The 20627-nt window shown below is 41.1% G+C and overlaps 1 protein-coding gene across 1 annotated transcript in view; it reads right to left on the minus strand.

The window, feature by feature from the left end:
- The window catches only part of LOC134537975 (uncharacterized), a 433777-nt gene extending 413633 nt beyond the window's left edge, over positions 1-20144 (minus strand). Inside the window, exons 1-2 of the mRNA XM_063378994.1 lie at positions 20063-20144; positions 16525-16678 (exon numbers count right to left, since the gene is read on the minus strand). Coding sequence (XP_063235064.1) covers positions 16525-16631 — 107 coding nt within the window. The 5' untranslated portion in view covers positions 16632-16678; positions 20063-20144. The remainder of the gene's footprint in view (positions 1-16524; positions 16679-20062) is intronic.
- Positions 20145-20627: the final 483 nt, after the last annotated feature.

Below are 20627 nucleotides of genomic sequence, written 5' to 3' on the forward strand. Positions count from 1 at the left end.
CGGGAAAAGGAAATGAGGATACTGAGTAACCTGTCAAAGCGAGCCCTTACCACCACAGACATAAAGACAGCAATTAGGAAATTAAAAATTCCACATTTTAGAAATGTGTTTATGAAGGATAAATTACCCACAAAACCGTATCACAACGAGAGCAGTATTATTAATTAAGATACGAGTAAGGGGCCCGGAACGCATTGGGTAGCGTATGCCAAGGCCGGTCGTACGGTTCGGTACTACGATAGTTTTGGAGACCTGCCGCCCCCTTTAGAAATGCACCGATATCTGAGAGGCTGCAAAATAACATATAATTACAATAGACAGCAAAAGTTAAACTCATTCAACTGCGGACACTTGTGCATAAAGTTTCTCATCTCGGTATATAAGAGAACCGGCTTCGAAAGAACATGTCCATCACGCTAATACTAAGTGGAAACACATCGGAACTGTGTTCAACACACTTCCCACCGATCGACGTAAGTGACGGGTTATGGCAGCTCGCTCTCGTGGATTTTACAGTATACAATTCCATCCCGAACGTGGACGAAAACAACCGAATGTTTAGGTATAAGCTGAAGAACGAAGAGATGACGCGAGAAATTAAATTACCAATAGGTTCCTACGAAGTCTTAGACATTGAAACATATATTAAACAACACCTACCCACAGACGTAATGTTTTCGTTGAAAGGTAATCCAAACACTCTACAATGCGTATTGCACAGCAATGCACAAATCGACTGCACCGGCGACTGTTCTCTAGCCCCGATGCTTGGATTCGAACCGGAAGTCTACGAGGCGAATAAAATTCACGAGTCGACCCAGCCCGTAAACGTGATGCCGGTAAATGTGATTAGAATCACGGCGAATATTATTGGCCACAGCTTCCTTAATGGAAAACCAAACAGTACGATACACGAATTTTCCCCGAATGTTCCTCCAGGATATAAGCTCAGTGATACGCCTCAAACACTCATTTACAGTCCGGTTACCGTGCAACAAATACGAGAGTTAGTTATTAGAGTGGTAGACCAGAACGGTAAATTAATCAACTTTAGAAACGAGGTGACTACACTACGCTTACATTTGAAAAATGTATGGGCGTAAGATACTTTGGTTTGCATAAAGGGGCGGGGGTGAGCAGGCATAGAGCCAGTACGAAAGCAAACATCAAGCGGTTAACACCTGCCAACGTGAGGTTCCTAGAAAAGTTAGGTTTCAAAGTATTTCCAAATGGAATATAGTATACTCGATGTGCAACAATCACCGCAGTTTGACGATGCAGTCTCAAAATGTGAAATGCATACGTACAAACCATACATTGCGGGACCGTACGAGCCAAGCTCCGAGATAGTTATAGCAATACAAAACTCTGACGTGTATACGCACATTGCTAAATCGTTTCTGCGAATTCGCGGTGCATTCACGAAACCAAACGGGCAGAAACCAGACAATGCAAAAATCGTAAACAATGGTATACTGCATATGATAAATCGAATATCATTCGAACTTAACGGCGTGACAATCGACGAGGTACGTGAAGTTGGAATTGTGACAACTGTGAAAAACTATTTATCGCGCACGTGTGATGAAAAATCTGTAAATAAGATGGCGGGATGGTGTCCGGACGGCGACTACAGTTTACCACTTACAGCGCAAGGCGAGTTTGAAATATGCGTTCCGTTGAACCAGTTGCTAGGCTTTGCAGAAGACTATAAACAAATATTAATAAATTGTAAACAAACGCTCATTATAATCACCGCAAACAGTTATATTAACGCTATAATGGACACAAGCGATCAGCCACAGCAAGTGACACTAAGTTTGCAATCTATCAACTGGCTTGTTCCGCATGTAACGGCAAGCCCCGCCCAGCGCACACGGCTGTTGAAAATGATTGAAAAAGGCCGCGACATAGATATGGCTTTCAGATCGTGGGGAGTAGAAGTTTACCCGAGTTTACCACCATCACAGAGCGTCAGTTGGGCTGTAAAATCTAGTTTCTCCAGCGAACGCCCTCGTTATATAATAGTAGCATTTCAAACCGGCAGGCATAATGTTCTAGCCGCAAACAAATCTAAATTCGACCATTGTAATTTACAATATATCAAGGTCTATCTTAATTCCGAGGCGTATCCATATTCGGACCTAGCAATAAACTTTACGAATGGATACTACCTACTTGCATATAACATGTACTCGGACTTTCAAGCGAGCTACTATGGTAGACTAAATATGCCTCTACTTGACCCGGAGGGATTTAAAGATAAGGCCCCTCTCTTTGTATTCGACGTGTCACGTCAAAACGAAAAACTGACCTCAACCGTCATAGATTGTAAAATAGACATTACCGCAGCAAACAATATACCGCCGCTAACACAGGCATACACAATTATCCTACACAATAGATTAGTATCATACAACCCGAGGGATCAAAGTATTAAAATAATGAGCTAAACGCGATGTATGTTCAGTCGTGTCTCAGCCGCCATGGCGAAGTGTGTTAACCTCCAAGGCTTCTTCTCACAGCACGGGTTTATCGTTAAGGAAGTTAGCATCGCAGACGCGGAAGGGAACGTGATTACGCGCTCGTTTCAACCACCATTTGCGTGGGAACATTTAATTAGCAAACATCAACAAACAAACACGTGGCTCACCAACACCTTCCACAATCTGAAATGGGAAGACGGAATATTTCCCTACACAAGCCTGCCACACATATTGACGGCACACCTGAGTGGAACTATAATGGTCGCCGGAGCCGAACAGAAACGTTGGCTAGCTAAACATTGTCGCAAACATGTGCGCATAGTGGACGTTCAAAGTGAATATGGCTGCCCATCATTAAAGTTATTAGATAAAACGTACAGCAACAACCGCAGAGGCACAAGACCGGTATCGTCGCGCCACAACGCAGCGCTGCTCAGAGCATGGATGATTGAAAACATTGCCGAGAGCAATGATAAGGCGGAAATGTCAGAGGAGGGGTAGACCTCAAGGTCACCGCAAGCGCCGAGATGTCGGTATAAATATAGCTCGGTGGTCCAGAGTAAACAACATCCCAATGCCTTCGTATCTAAATACCCAAGTAACAGATCATGCAATGAACTGTTCCGAATGCCTTGATTGCATAATACATTTAATTATTCATCTGGTAAATATTGTTTTAAATAGACACGCAGGTCCGTGCGTGAACAGTCGTGCAGAAACAGTGACGGTGTAAAGATGGCTAGCTTTAATCCCCGGAACACGTATCCAGATGTAACTCCAAGCGTAGGCAGTGTAGAGTATAGCGAGTGGAGTCAGGGTGCATTGAGACATGTTACGGAAGAATGTGACTCTACCGTGCACTCGAAACATATACACAACCCAAGACCGGAAGACCTGCCTCTAGAAGTGATTCCCTGCCCCGGCTTCGGCGAGTGCTGCGTTAGTATGCTACGCACCGATACAACTCTACCCGCAACAAGTGCAGAGGTCTACGCACACGCCTTCGAGACGCAGCCGCCATTGCCCGCCTGCAGCCAGACTTCACCACCGGTAGAGCCAAGACGCCGACGCCGCCCTTCCGCCTGCAGAGCGCGGGGCCTCGATGAGGGCGACCTGGGTCCAGCGGTGAGCAGTGACCAAGCAATGGACGAAAGAGTGTAAGACATTGCCAGAACCGCACTGCGCAAAGTACTTACAGACCTTTTAAAAAAAATATAATTTATTTTATACATAACATTTGTATTGACATGTAATATCAATAATGCTTAATACCATTTATGCGTTAAATTGTTTTCAATATAACTTTTAATTTATATGTAAATTGATTTCAGTGAATTTTTTTAATTTGCGTGTAATATCATTTAAATGTAAACACGTCTTCAGTGTAATATCTTTATACGTAAATTGTTTTCACGTTTTGTATTATTTTATACGTCAACATTGTCTTCAGTGTAATAACTTTATACGTAAAATTGTTTATACATAAAAATTGTTTATATACGTATTATTGTCTTCGGTGTAATATCTTTATACGTAAATTGTTTTCAATGTAACAAGTTTGTAACTCTATTCCAACGGGTGTGGGCTATTAAAAACATTAAAAAAATGTCTCGATGTATTTTTCTTTCTACTTGACCCTGACAACCTCACTAATGTGTTCACTCGTAACCATGCAAACCAAATAAATAACTAATGTCTTAACACTTGACCTTGCAAACCACACTAATGTGTTTACTCGTGACCTTGCAATGACCTTGCAAACCACACTAATGTGTTTACTCGTGACCTTGCAATGACCTTGCTAATCACATAAACAACTAATGTGTTCACACTAAATTTTGTCTTAAGACGGAAAACGTTCGTGTGACGTACGTGTTTACGGATTTGTAGTGAAAGTGTGTCCAACCCAGACTGACACAGCTGGGCATGTATAAATACCGCCGTCGGGAGGCGATTGCTTGCATTTGATGTCGGCGCATGCTACGTGAGGTAAGTCTCCTCCGCTAGTGTTAATTCTACGTCTCTACACGGTCCCTCCCGCTGGCTGGGCTGGGCAGGCTCCCCTCCCCGACTGCCGGCTGGGCGGACTCCCTCCCCGACTGTCGGGCGAGCTCCCCTCCCCAACTGCGGGGCGGGGAAAGGCTCGTTGTCATGACAACACGGAGCAGAGGGGGGTGCGTTCAGTCGCGTTTACGGCGCGCGCAGAGTAACAAGTTCACAGTCGCTCAGTCATGTTTACAGCGACACATAGTTTGCGCTCACGTAGCTTGGGCTTCGCTCAAGACCCTTTCCTTTAATATTAACAAATGTTTATTTTATGTTTCCAGAACATTATTTGTACCGCTGAACATAACTTCCCGTCTATCCCCTCCTCGCCATGTCTACTCCCCCCGAGGCGAAGCGACCCCGTCCCAGTGAGGCTTCCACGTCGGGCACTCGCGACAGCGCGCGGGCGTCCGGGGTGGAGCCGCGTGAAGCGGGCGACTTGCCTCCCCTGGAAAGTGTTATCTTGGACTCTGCTTTTGCTAACCGGATAGTGGACTTTCGGATCGGAAATGATGTTGAGTCTATTGATCCCGATTTGGACCGGTTTCTACAGAGATGTAGGGTTCCCTTTCTGGCCTTAACTTCCGTCTTGGTACGCCCTTTTAAAGTCTACATTTCACTCTCGGCTCCATTTGTTAAGGAATCTGTGGAGGGAGGCGAGAGTGAGACATTTCATTTTACAACACACTCAGCCGCGGTAATGCTTTCTGATGAGGTAGGGGAAATCTATGATTCAGTATTCATTCCGGAAGTCAATAGGAACGTTAGCGAATTCGCTGCCCGTGGCAGTGGGTGGGCTCTACAGCGATTGATTAACATGGATGTACATGTTTCAAGCTATAGGGCTTTCACCGTTGGCGCGCCACACACGAAATTACCAACGTTTTTATCCAATAGGAAAGCTTGTGTCACTATTGTTTGTCCCGAGCAGCATTGCTTTCTGTATGCCGTTATGGCAGGTGTGATGCCGGCGGAAGTCAATGTTAGCCGAGCCAGTTCGTATCGGGATCCACTTGTGGCTTTCAATACGTCTGGTTTGAGTTTCCCATCCACTCTCCATCAGATTAAGACATTCGAGAGGAACAATAATATTGCCGTTAACATTTAGGCTTGTGTAGACAGTAAGGGGAGTATTGTTGATGAATGTTTTAGTGGCAAATCTGTATCCTCTATCCAGCCTCTTCGTGTATCCTCTGAGCGAAGAGCGAGACATGTAAATATTTTAGCGATTCGTTCTAGTGGCGCGGCAGAGCACCTACACTTTGTAACAATTAAGAGTCTGTCCAGATTATTGCATTCACAACTGTCAAGTTCTAATCGTAAGAAATGGATTTGCGAGCGCTGTCTTCAATACTTTACAAGTGAAGACAGGTTAACTTCACACACTATTCTCTGCAGCCAGCATCAAGCAGTGCGTTCCTGTTTCCCTACAGAGGAGAACAAATATTTACAGTTTACAAATATTGCAAAACAGGATCGCCTCGGCTTTATTGCGTACTGTGACACAGAGTCATACCTTAAGCCGATATCCACCTGTTTACCCGGTGATGAGACATCTAATACCACACGGGTAAATGAACATGTACCATACGCATGCAGCATTTTGTTAGTGTGTGGATACGATAGCTCTTTGACCAGGTATGTGCAATTCGAGGGTGATAATTGTATTGCTGAAATGGTCGCCGAATTAGTTTCAATGACAAAGTGGGTATGTGATATATATTCAAAGACCGTTCATATTAAGATGCCGACTCCAGCCGTCTCTGCAAGGCTTGCGAGTCAAACACATTGCCATGTGGAAGGTATTGTAAGAAGGTATTGGCTGGGCAGAAGGTGCTCGATCACTGCCATTTGACTGGTGAAATACGTGGTTATGCCCATTCGAAATGCAACCTGGCATTTAGGATGCAAAAGAAACAGCTTGTCGCGGTATTCCATAATTTGCAAAATTATGATGCCCACTTTTTAATGAAGCATTTAGTTTCGCGGAGGATTGCACAGCCGGACAGCTCCTTTGTTGTGGAGAATCCCGGCGAGGTCAAATATTAGGCGTAACTCTAGAGAGTTACAAATGTATTACTAAATACATACCCGTCTCAGATAATGCGCAAGGAGGCGTGCGCACTGTGCGTCTTCGATTTATTGATTCACTTAACTTTTTAAATTCATCTCTGGAAACCCTCGCTGGCAATCTCACGCCGGATCAGTTGAAACTCACCCGTTCAATGTTTCCAGATGACGCACAGTTTCAGTTAGCTATGCGTAAAGGTGTGTTTCCCTATGACTTTGTTAAGTCTAGTGAGCATTTGCAGACTGCCTCGCTACCACCAAAGGATGCGTTCCATAACGTAATGTGTGGCACGGACGTGAGTGATCTGGACTATACTCACGCTCAAACGGCTTGGGACGTATTCCATTGTGCCACATTGAAAGAGTACGCACTTAGTTACCTTAAGGTGGATACTTGTTTGCTGGCAGATATATTCGAGTCTTTCCGTTTCGTTTGCCTACAGCATTATTCGCTTGATCCCGCACATTACATTACCGCTCCCTCGCTCGCATGGGATGCACTTTTAATTAAAACCGGTGTTCGTCTTGAACTTGTGACCGACCCGGACATATACCTCTTCCTAGAGTCTGCCGTTCGTGGAGGTATTACAAACGTAAGTCGACGTCACGCGAAAGCTAACAATGTGTACATGTCCAGTCACGACCCGAGCCTTCCGTCTTCATACATTTGTTATTTCGATGTTAACGCACTGTATGCTCACACAATGTTGGATAAGCTTCCTGTGGGTAATTTCCAATGGGTTCCCAGGGATGAGTATACGAGTTGGGATTTCAACACCATTGACATCGATGGTGATAAATCATTTTTCGCAGAAGTAGATTTGACCTTTCCCGATGATTGTCACGATCGCCTATCAGATCTGCCTCTGGCCCCTGTGAATGGCGTACCGCCAAACGGGCGTATGAGTAAATTACTGTTAACTCTCGCCCCGCGTACTAAATATATTGTTCATGCCAAAACACTGCGGCACTACGTTCAGTATGGGGCGGTCATCGGCCAGGTTCACCGCGTGCTGCGGTTTGCGCAGGCGGCCTGGATGAGGGACTATATAGCCTTTAATGCTGAGCGTCGTGCCCAGGCTGCGAACCCCTTTGAGAAATCGTTTTTTAAATTACTGTCGAACTCTGTGTACGGAAAATGTTTGGAAAATACGCGAAAGCATAAGGATATACGCATTGTTTCACGATACGATTCCATTTTTGGGGCGGCTGAGCTGATTGGTCGTCCGACATTCAAGGCTCGGCGAATCATCGATGAGAGTTTAGTCCTCATAGAGATGCTTAAAGGGACGATTACCTTTGATAAGCCCTTGTACACAGGTGTCGCCATTTTAGATTTATCAAAATTAGTTCTCTACGATTTCCATTATAATTACATGCAAAAGAAATTCCCTCCACAGTCTCTGCATCTCCTGTACACGGACACGGATTCGTTAATTTACCACGTTGTGTGTGACGATATTTACGATTCGATTCACCCCGATTTAGCTTCCCGTTTCGATACATCAAATTATGCTCCAGGTAATGGGCAACGCTTCCCCTTGGTTAATAAGTGTGAAACGGGGGTGATGAAGGATGAGGCAGCTGGCAATGTCATCACGGAGTTTGTTGGTCTTCGCCCGAAGCTTTACGCGTTTAAGATGGAGGACGGTTCTTCTACGCGTAAGGCGAAGGGAGTCAAGGCCAGCGCACTGCGTTCACTCCTGTTTCCTCAATACCTGGAATGCTTGCTTCAAAATTCACGAGTTCTCGCGACCCAACACCATTTCCGATCGCGAGGCCACACTGTGTTTACGGAGCATGTGACCAAGGTAGCATTGTCTTCAGGAGATGATAAGCGTTGGCTTTCTGAAGACGGTGTCAGCACTCTGCCTTGGGGACATAAGGACCTACGCCTTTCCCCGGACCATGATTAGCCCTTTCCTAGTGTTACGTTCAGCTATGCTGTCGTCTCCGAGTGATGGGGTGGCCTAGCGCTTCGATCCTCCCACCATTGCACGTGGAGAATAACCTATTGGTATGTCACAGTACACAAGTAATTTAATTTACAAAAGAGTTATCTCTTTTACACAAGTAATTTATTTTACAAATGTTAACATAATATTTTTAAGCTAGAATGGTTTTAACGTATTTTATACACACGTGATTTTAACGTAATTTATATAATATTTTTTAAAGTTAGAATGGTCTTAACGTATTTTGTTTTAAACATGTAATTTAATTTTACAAAGGTTGATGTAATTTTTTTCTTTACAATTCTTACGTAATTTTTTATCTACACATGTTTATATAATTTAATTTACACAAGTAATTTATACAATTCTTGACGTAATTTATTTAAAAAAAGAAATGTTAACATATTTTATACAAACGTTAACGTATTTTCTGTTTACATATCTTGACATAATCTCTTTTACACAAGTAATTATTTTTTTTTAAAATTATCTTAACGTAATTTATTTTCATGCATTTTAAAATTTATTTCTTTTACACAAATAATTTATTTAAAAAAATTTTTAACATATTTTCTATTTCCAATTCTTAACGTAATTCATTTCACCCCATATTTATTTTCTCTCTTTACACGCTTGGGGTATGCTGTAGCTACTGCTTATGTATTGTTCTGCAGATCTCCCCAACACGAGATGGCTGTAACATGTGCTGATATGTCAGCCCTTATACCGAGAGAGCTAGCTGAGCTGTTCTTTGCGGAGGAGGGTGAGCCACAGCCACCGCGGGAACGTGAAGGCCGCAGCGATTACTCGACCGCGCGCCGAGGGCGTTGAAGAGTTGGCGGGGCCTTCGGGGTTGGAGTTGTCAGCCAACCGTGGATGAGCGACGTGGCTATTATATAAATATACCAAAAGTTAAATAAAACCAACATTCGTTTTTACCCGTGTGTTGTCTACATTATTTCTTTTTCCACCTCTGTATATTCCTTGTGCTTGCTCCTTTCCTGTACGCAGCGATGGCCTGACCTTGTTTCTCTGTGGTAAACACTCTCACTGTCACCCAGCAGGTAAACACATTTCTGTAACAATATTATTACATTTAAATATGTTTATACATTGTTTATGCAATATTATATATTTTAACTATGCTTATTTTACTCGACGTAATAGTAACTATGCTTATTACTTGGTGTGTTGCACACACACACTATTGTTTTTAAAGACATTATTATGCTTATAATGTGATGTGGGGATTATAATTGCGCAGTTTACGAGTGACGCTCCAGCAGGCTACATCTCGCTCTCTCTGCGCGGGATTTTGAGGTTATGTTTGTTTTAGTCATAGCTGGTATTGCGGGGCTTTTAAACATGGTGGTTATTTTCGAAAGTTACCTGTTTAGGCATAGCTAGTATGACTGTATTTTTTTTTTTAAATTTAAGCATAGCGATATTTTATTTATTTTCGAAATTTCAATATGGTGATTAAGCACACTCGGAGTGGGGGGTTGTAGACGTTTATTTTCGAATGCATCATGGCGGGTTAAGCATATTTAGATATGACGGTTGTGGAGTGGTGGGGGGTTTATAGACATATTTTTTTAAGACATGGTGGTTAAGCATAATGGTGGGGGGTTTGCTTTAAGCATACATCCTAGCGGTTTAAGCATACAACATGGCGGCGGTTGTGGAGTGGCGGGGCTTTTAAACATATTTTTTGTCATTTAAACATGGCGGTTTAAGCATACATTATGGCAGGTATTTTAAGCATAGCGGTTTAGGCATAGCTAGTATGGCGGGGGTTTCTTTTAGGCATACTTGGGTGGAGGTGGGTGTGGGTTTATATACATATTTATTTTTCGTAATTTAGACTTAGCGGTATTTTATTTATTTTCGAATACAACATGGCGGGTTAAGCATATTTTTTTAAACAATATGGTGGTTGTGGAGTGGTGGGGGTGGGGGGCGGTTTTATAGACATATATATATATTTTTTCGTGATTTAAGCATTGTTTTTTTCGGAATTTAAAGACATAGCTTCTTTTAAGCATAGCTTCTTTAAGGCATATGTTCGTTATTTTATTCCCCATACTTCATATGGTCTTGTGGTCTAGTGGTCAAGGCGTCCACCTCGTGGCCACGATGTTGGTGCGTCCCCGGGATCGAATCCACCTAACGCCCAGGTTTTTTTGTATACAATTCCTGCCTTCGGAGCGACGGTGGCGCGCTCCGGTAACTAAAGGCTGAACTAAGTTGGCGGCCTACCGGCGCGCCCTGGTAGCCGATTTCAACAACAATGGTGGTCCCCACGTGACAAGATGGCGGCGCCCATGAAACAAGATGGCGGCGCCCAGGGTGGTTCTGGCACTGTGTTTACATTTCTATGTTTACATTGGCCCAGAACCAGCCTACTCTCCCTACTAACATTGTTAAGAAATGTATTAAAGCAACACACGTTATTGTATATTTGTATAAAATAGAAAAGTAATATTTTAACTGAATATTCAAAATATTAAAATCTGTAAAAAGAGAACTAAATCCATGAAAATTCGAGACAAATGGTAAAAATAAATAAAAATTTGCAAGTTTTGACTTACTTCAAGAAATAATTTAAGAATTTCATTTAACTGTCCAGGCAAAGATACAAATGAATTTTGCCTATTCAGAATGGGATGTACAAAGTTCATGGCACCACTGAAACATTTTGTACATTTTACTTACTTCTCTCCACGATGGTCAGCAGAAAAAGTTTGCAACAAAAAGGACAATTAACATCGTTCTCACTGTCTTCGTCATAAGTTGAAACAAGTGAAACACAATCACTATCACAACTAGAAGAGTCAGAGACAACTTGTTTCTTCTTTGATCGTTTAGCTGCTTTCGCTGTTTTCTTAGTCTTCTCTTTGAGAGTGGATGTAGATGCCTTTACTACTTCAACTGAATATTTTGATGTAAGCTTACCCTGTTGAGATGAGGGATCACATGAAGAAAGATCCAAAGCAAGTCTCTTTCGCAATTTGTTTGGTTCCTTGTGTTGAGATGTCTTTCTTGCATTTCATTTCTTTTGCTGAGCTTCTTGTACGTTACCTTTATGTGGAGTTCCTGTCACCAGAATTGCTGTCCCAGGTCGGTTGAATGTAGATAGCTGGATTATTGGCACATCTCGCAAGTCTTTTGAACTGACCACTGGTTGTACTGGAGTTTCTTCTGCTCTCCTATTTTCAGTTACGACTTCTGGGTTTAGGGTTGGAAACTGGTCCTCGGTAAATATTTCTGGATTGAACGGAAAAATTCCTGTTTTCTTGAATCCATTTACTGCGGTTTGCAAGGTTGCAGCACGTTGGTAACCCTCTGCAAACAGTTTCGCGACCTGCAGCTTTCGCACAACCCTGTTTGGGTTGTTGGCTAACCAATTTTCAATGGCTTTGGCGTAGTATGACTTTAAGGGAAACATGAATGCAACATCGAGTGGCTGCAACTTATCTGTCGATTGAGGAGGGAGACACATGATTGAGACATAATTTTCACGAGCTTCATCATTGACGTCTCTGTTCCGTGTGTGGGTAAAATGCCCGTCGAGAACAAGTACCACTGGTTTCTCCTTCGATGGCCTAACAATTGAAATGAAATGGTCAAACCATTTTGAAAATATGGCTGCAGTGATCCAGCCCGACTCACTACACCCACCGATCATCCCTGCAGGAGCTCCATCAAGTAATTCAATTTGCCAGTTTTTTTGGGGGGAATATAAGCAGTGGTAGAACATACTGCCCTGCAGCAGACATGCATGTCACAGCAGTTATTTTCACTTCTCGTTCGGCTGAAGAAAGCTTATGCACTTGTTTCTTTCCTTTTGCTGGTACAATTCTACTTGCCTTGTGCTGGACGATGGAAGTACCTGTCTCGTCTACATTAAAAATTCTTGTTCCATCAAAATCTATTTTTTCCAGCTCTTTTTTCAAATGAAGAAGAAAGTGTATACGTTTTCTTTTTTGAAACCTTGGATTCTTGCGATTGATAAATTCTGAGGTCGCCTTATTGTATGGCATGGGTTCCTTTTAAAGAAAAGTCACTTCCATTTCTACCTTGCGCTCTTTGTCTCATTTTAAAAGGGATGTGGTAGATTATTCTTTAGTGCTAACTGATAAGCCTTTCTCCTTAGATCACTGACCGTCAATCCATAGTAGTTGTTTTCAATCTCCAAGCAGTATTGGACTAACAATTTTTCTACTGCCTCTGGTAGCACTGGGTGTCTTCCAACTTTCTTTTGTACACATTCCTCATATCAGCAGACAGCTCTGATTTGACATAATCTTTCAGCGTCGCTCTTGGAACATTAAAAAATTTATATGCTGTTTTATAGCCCATAGTCTTCTCTTTTACAGCTTTCACTGCAGCGATCATAGAGTCTTTATTCCATGTTTTCCGTTTCCCATCTGAAATGTATGAAATAGGCCACAAATCGCAATTCAAGCTGTGTAAGGACAAACAGTGAAGAGCAAATAAACAACCATTAATATAAGAGATAATTTCCCTTTAATAATACAATGCTGCTGTCATTACAGAAGACAAAATTATAATTATGTATTTAAAAACCTTATAGCTTGTAGTGAAATTCATATTGTTATGTATAACAAAGGCAGCTCTGTGCTGTTAAATAACATTTAAAAAAAGGTTCGAAATTAATATTTCTTCAAAAGCGCATTAAATAATGTGTAATTCATAATTATTTATAAAACTTATGCTGGAACATAGGTCTGTGTGATATATGGCACTGGATTTATTTTTTAACAGCCTTTGAAACACTGGTCTAAATTTCGTCCCCAGGACGAAATTAGGCACTGTACATGGGGACGGAAATTGGACAGGTCGAGTCTTTCAAAATGGCCGTCTGTCTCTCCCAACACAAACACGAACAAAACGAAATGGCACATGAATATGAAAATAGAGGTTATAAGTAATACATTGCTATGTTGAAGCGAAAAAATAACTTACCTTTCAATAGAAAATGTCCTTGAACAAAGTATAATTAACAGGTTTTTCTCTTTGCTATAAAATACAAACTTAAATTACTACACAGCGCAGAAAGTGACCCGCTTGCGCGCCTTACTAGATGTCTACTGCGTTGTTCCCTCCGAGTTCCATCAACTGCCGCTAAAATGCGGCTCTTACTAGTCCGGAAACCATGGGGGACGATATTAGGTCAGGGGACGAACTTCGGGCATCTTACCTTAATATGGTTCTTTTAATAGATTTATTAAAAAGACTGTTTGTATGGTGGCTAAATTTTTTTTTTACGAATATAATAACCAATTTTTTTTAACGTGAATGATTTTTTTCTGAAAAATTTGATAGATAAAATCAAAGATACGCCCGAATTACGTACGATGTCATTTAACAACAAAACACAAAACATTAAATCTAAGACGTATCTAATTAATAATTGGTTTCATTAAAATATTCTTTCTTCCTTTTAGTGAGATACGATGCCTTGTTTGTATGTTGGCGCAATCTTGTAAATAAAACATTTTATCGTGATTTTGAGTTTCCTATAAAACAGGTATTTAAAAATAAATTCATAGTAGGCTATATCAGTTCAGGCTTTTTAAACATAGCAATGAACTAATCTCGATACTTCCCTTTCGCTTCGTGTTTTGCCACAAATATTTCCAACAGATATTCACTTAGCGTAATGTAATATGTGTAAAATGTCGCGTAAGTGATGATAATAACGATGACGTGTGCGCCTTTTTATACCTACCCATGATATTACACTAAGTAAATGAATATCTGTTGAAAATACTTGTGGAAAAACAAGAAGTGAAAGGGAGGTAGGTATCGTGATAAAACTTCAGAAATAGCCCATAAGTAAAAGTAATCGCAAAAAAAAACACAACAAAATGTGTGCGAATCTTTCAGTACTCGCAAGAGATGAGTAGGTGACATCTAACCTCGGTAACGAAAAAATTCATGAGTTACCATGTTACAACTACACTCATAATACGAATCTCAGACACGAAATTCAAAGTACAATTGTTTGAAAATAAAACCAAGCGTAATAAATATATGCGAATTGTGGTTTGAACTACGTTTCTGGACTCTAATCACACATAGTTTCCGCACTCACCGCTAGAAATCGCTACTGGAGCAGCAACGTCATCAATTAAATCATTTCATTTGCAGACTAAATTTTTAAACTAAGTATATAGGCCTAATGAAAAGGCTCCAATAAAAACTTAAAAAAAACTAAAAAAAAAACAGTCATGGGGACTGTCAACAGAAGTGAAAGCTTAAACTTTGTTTGTAAATGTGTAATATTAAATCATTTCTACGTCAAATGTACGTAAGAAAATGATTTTGGTATTATATCAGTACGTCAGTATGATATCATTTATCCTTGCATCATTTTTTAGTCAAAACAGATGTCAGTGGTATGTAAAAATTACGTAGAAATTCATTACCTAGCTATGACTTACCAGTGATGTCAGACCTAGGTCATGTATTCACGTGGTCAAATTAATTTCACTTACTGCTACTACAGCATGTCGTTGATGCGAACTCACAAGATTTTACCCATCCAAAAAAGAGTCCAACACGCACTTGATACAGTCGATTATATACAATATATTACCGTATATATGCGTATACATGTACACAGGCCACTGCGATTCGCCAGTCTGGCGCGACACGTCACTAGCATGTCGGTGACGCGAACCCATAAGTTTTGCCCCTACTAAAAATCGCTCAACGCGGCTAAAGAAGTTTTCACTTCAAAATCTCGAAAAGAAACTAAAACCCAGGATTTGGAACTGACTATTGAACATGAATTATATTTCAGATTGTTCCGACCTACGGCCGGCATTCTCACGGTTCCCTCCCACATGTGCGCCCTATCAGGGTAGGGTGATAGAAACTTCCAGTTCGTTTATACATGCTAGGGATCACCCCCTCTTTTTAAGATCGGGAAGGTGTTAGAGCTTCGGCAATGACCAGAGGCTAGGGCCACAATACTACACCGAGAGAAAGGTTTGTTTACCTCAACACAATATTTGTTTGTATATGGTGAAATAAATATATTTTATTCATTAAAAGAAATGTTTTGCAGTAGGAAAGATTTTGTTGACCACAACCAAATGATGTTTTTCAAACTCAACATTATATTTGGTTAAGTGTAACAAATCAATTTTTTTCCTCAATAAGTTTGTTTGGGGTACAAAATATTTTGTTACGGCATGTAAATGTTTGTTTCGCCATAAATAAAAAGGGGGTTGTCTGTAAAGTCAGTTTACGGAAAACAATTTTACATGATAACGTCATAAGAAAACATTGATGAAAAATTGCATACTTTTTTTCATTTTCAAATACCTACTATTTACAGTTTTTGCAAATTTAATTTAAATAATTTGTTTGAATATAATCACAAACAATTAGTTCAAAAAAGCCCGCTGTTACCTGTTTTGATATTATAGAATATTTTTCTCACACGGTGGTTGGCCGGTTCTTGCACGCTCGGCTCAGGCGGAACGTGACAGTTTTTCGTGCGTGCAGCCGGCGTTCGTCGATTTGTAAGACGTTATCACGTCAAAAAAAATATTTGTTTCTTTCAAACAAATCTTTTTTTCTCTGTGTACACATCGTGTTGAGAAGGAAGCCTTCTTTTCACAGACGAGAGAGCCAAAACCCGAAGTTCCCCGAAGTTCATGCTTTTTTTCCCCGTATCTTTTATGTAGCTATCCTAACCAAATCAACCGTCCACAATGTTTTAAAGTATTAATAATATAGCTTACCTAATTGGCCATTAGTATCCTTTTATCAACACATTTACAATGAACAAAAAAATACCGAAGATGCGCGATCGGGCATTTGGCTCTCTTGTCTGTGAAAATAAGGTTTCCAGTGTTAATATTCATGAAACAGTTGACGCTGTAGAGTTCCCCTCTGGCCACGTGTGCAAGTGGTACAGATGGCAGTACCTGGGCCGCGCGGAGGAGCGACGCCGCCTCTTGGCCGGCGACTCGACGCCCTCTGCCGGCCGGTTGCTGACGTCACGTAGGGCGGCGGGCAGCGCGTCCAGACGCATGTAGACGCTGTCCCTGGTCCGCGGAGAGCCGCAGTTGTCCGCCCCTCCTGCAAGCAGCCCTCAGCCCTCACTCCGCAATCCCTCCGCCTTCACCGCTGCCGGGAGCTGGGGACGATAGAATTCTATCCCCTCGGAAAGGGTACCTTTCATACTTCTGGTGGCGGTAGTGTAGCTGGGTAGAAACTGGAAAGGTACCCTTTCCGATTTATTCAAATGCATATTATTTTCTGCTTTAAAATTGTGAAAGTTATCCCCTCTTACCTAACCTAAACTAATCTAATCTAACCTAACCTTTCCGAGGGGATACCTTTCCTAGGCCATATTTGCATTAAAACTAAAACATTTTAAGAAATCGCAAAATGTACCTTTCCAGTTTATTTTCTGATATGTCATTGTACAGAAAATCCTGAAAGGTACCCTTTCCGAGGGGATACCTTTCCAGTGCATATTTGCATTAAAACCGAAACATTTTAAGGAATCGGAAAAGGGTACCTTTCCAGTTTATACCCAGCTACACTACCGCCACCAAAAGTATGAAATGTACCCTTTCCGAGGGGATACAATTATTCAGCCCCCCCCCCCCCTCTTTCCGGGAGTTATACAGGTGGTGTACCCACCTTTCAACCGACAATCCAACTGGAAAAAACCAAGCGCTCTTCGCAATTTCAAACACCCCCTTGCGTATTCAGTATTTAACCTAGGACAACAAACGAGCCTTCTTGCCGTAGACCACCAGTCTCTTAATGTTTTACTAACATGTCCAGAATATTCTTTTGGAATTCTTCTTTCAAAGTAAGTGAATTCAGCGTCCGTTATTATCCTGGATAATTTGCAAATAGCGTTGTAAATTAGATTTCAGAGAGAGCTATATGGAATTGGTGAAGTACACAAATACACGTCACTCCACCCGAACAATGCTCTTGTTACTTAATGTAATCGTCTTATATTCATGAATAATAACTTATTATGTTAAAAAAATACTTAAGTTATTTTATTCGAAGTACAGATAAAAAATTTTATATGCCAAATTTCTTCGCCTAAAGTTATCGACTCACCTACAGTTACAATGAAAATGTAAAACTTAAAGCCCATGTGAAGTTTAGTCAAAAGTTTTCAAGTAAATAGCGTTGTAAATAGCGTTCTTTGTAAATTTAAGATGAAAATTTTTAAACAGTGTTTATGCCAAACCACTTTAGAAGACAGTGGCTGCAAAAGACTACGATGGTAGTTTAGCTGAAATCGAGATTGAATTAAGCTTAGAATAAATTTTTAATTACTGTTGCAATAACAAATTAACTTAGCTTGAGTATAGTTTAGCATACTGCAAATTTACGAATGAAAATAAGTGTCGTAATTTTGAAGTTAAGCTTGAAGCAAGCTGGAATTCATTTCGATATGGCAAGCCTGTAACAGTACGTCTAATTCAATTCAATCTGAGAGATAACTGCTTTCCCTGAAACAGTAAAAAATCGTTAGAAGAAAAATTGAAGCTGTCATGTGCAAACCCAGCTCAAGAAATAGGAAGCATCTGACCTTGATAAAGGCACAGTGGCTTGATTGTGTACAGAACGGTTAAGCTATTGGAGCGAAAACAAACCTCGAATAGTCGTGTTTCAACTTTTAAATATGCAATATCAGTGCTGGCTACATACATGTCGTAATTCATAGTTTAATCGGTTAATATAATGCAACACAGGTTGTGTGGGCTACGGAGTGGAAATGGAAGGGCTCCCTAACTCTTGGCTAATTGCTACTTCTCGGCGTTGTGTAGGTTACTAGTGTTCTCTTAAGCTGTTGGGTGGCATTTTCCTGTCACAGGACCACTCGGGCTTAACCAGGGCTGACTGACTCCCGACCGAGTGGCTGGGGAAACAGCCATGACATACTCTGGGACAATGCTCTACCACTCATACGAGAAGAACACCCAATTAAAAAAAAACTAAAGGAATCAGCATTTTGAGAAACTACACTATTATCAGTCAACAAAGTATTGAATTAAAAAAATATATGAATACCTTTAATTATAAAAGAAACCAATTTATCAGCAACCCTCACAGCAACACACCAGCTGTTAGGTGCGCGGCCAATCAGGGGAGCCCTCATCTGCCATTGGCTGCGCTCGGGGAGGAAGTTGAACAAACATACCTCCTGTTTTCCATTATCTGTCTGGCCTGATGGCGGGAACAGAAGCCAGTTCCCGAAACGCTGCAACTGTGTTGTCGTAGGGAATATTCTGTGTCCGTCGCTGTTGTCGTTGTGTTGCCCATAATATTGTTTGTTTTCATCCTTGTGTTCGTATGTTTAGCTTCGTAGTCCAGGTTTTTTTGTCAGTCTGCATTTACAGTTATTGTTTAAATCGTCTCGTCCATGTTAGCCCACTATGTTTTCTGTGAAGTTAAAATATTTTACATGACTAGATTCATTGCAAGGAATTCTTTTGCTGTCTGATATTTAATTTAGAATGTGTTAATTTGTGCTGTCGTCTTTGTGTTGACCATAAAACCTATTTACATCCATCGTTGGGTCCATCTGTTTGACATCTGATTTAGACTTTTTTCTGTGAGTTTATATTTTTATTTCTTATATTGCATTTATGAATTTTTCCCATAGCAAAACAGTACAAAACTACAACGGCGTACGTCCAAGAAATTGTATTAAATTAAAACGTCAATGCCAGGAGTTAGAAGATGTAAGGTGCTTGGTGTGATGAAATCAGCCTTCGGACTGATATCCACTAAATACACACACATAATTATCGATCATATTATTTTACGGTTTGATTACGCGGTTTGATTATGCCACAGGCTAAATTTCAAAACAATGAGGTACATTCCGAATACTTCTGTGATTGGCATAGTTTTCGTGGAGTACTCTTAACCAATGAGAAAGTATCAAACAAAAGATGTTATGGTGCGTGGGCACCACGTGTTATAAATGAAATTTCAGAGAGAGGATTATAAAATATGTTAAGTACACAAATACACATTGTACTACCAGAACAATGCTATTGCTACTCAATGCAACCATTTTATATTCATTAATAATAACTTTTTATGTAAAAAAAATTAAATTCTTTTACTCAATGTAAAAATTAAAAATTTTATATGCCAACTGTTTTCGTCTAAAGTTATCGACTCACCTACAGTTACAGGTAAACTGTAAAACTTAAAATCCATATGAAGTTTTGACAGTTTTTAAGTAGCGATTGTTTTCCCGTGCGTGTGTGATTTGTGAAAGTGCATAAGCGGGCATATGGGTGTACAGTTATGCGAGTGTATTAGAATAAGTATTTGCAAGTATTCTAGTCCGCAAGTTTGCGAGTGAACACGTATGCGAGAGAGTAAGTTCACAAATGAGCAAGTACACAGTAGAGGGAGCAGGGTGGTAGTTGAGAGTTAGTAGAGGGAGCAGGGTGGTTCTGGCGCACTCACCCTGGCGGTTCTCCTTGCCGCGTGGCCGGGACGGCGTGCGGCTGCGGCGCGACTGGTAGAGGCGCGCCGCCGCCCGCCGGATGCTGAGGCACGGGCCGCCCCCGGCTGAGGACGCGCGGCCGCCCCCCGACTCCCGCCGCTGCCCCACCGTCCACTTGAGCATGGGGGCGGGGTCACGTGGCTCCGCTGCAGCCGCTCCCGCCTGCACACAGGGCCGCCAGGTGTCGCAGCACTCGCTCACCCCCACCCTTACTTTCCGGGGTGGGGGAAAAATATGAGCAAGTATTTCAGTATTCGCCAGTGATGTGTAACACCTAGAGACAGGAAAAATTCGCGGGTTCAATGACCTTTAGGATAGACTCCAATATCCGCTCGATGTACGATAAATATGGAACAAAGCGCCCCACACTTTTTTCACAATAATACTAGTATTTTTCATTTATTATTGCTTTAAGCTTATTTTAAAATTTATTTTCACTTTTTAGTTCGATGTGCTTTAAAAGCGTGTTTATTAGTTTTTTAAACTATATTTATTTTTCACTTTTTAGTTGGAATAGAAGGTTTG

The sequence above is a fragment of the Bacillus rossius genome, chromosome 12 (genome assembly GCF_032445375.1).
Source record: "Bacillus rossius redtenbacheri isolate Brsri chromosome 12, Brsri_v3, whole genome shotgun sequence".
NCBI classification, from domain to species: domain Eukaryota; kingdom Metazoa; phylum Arthropoda; class Insecta; order Phasmatodea; family Bacillidae; genus Bacillus; species Bacillus rossius.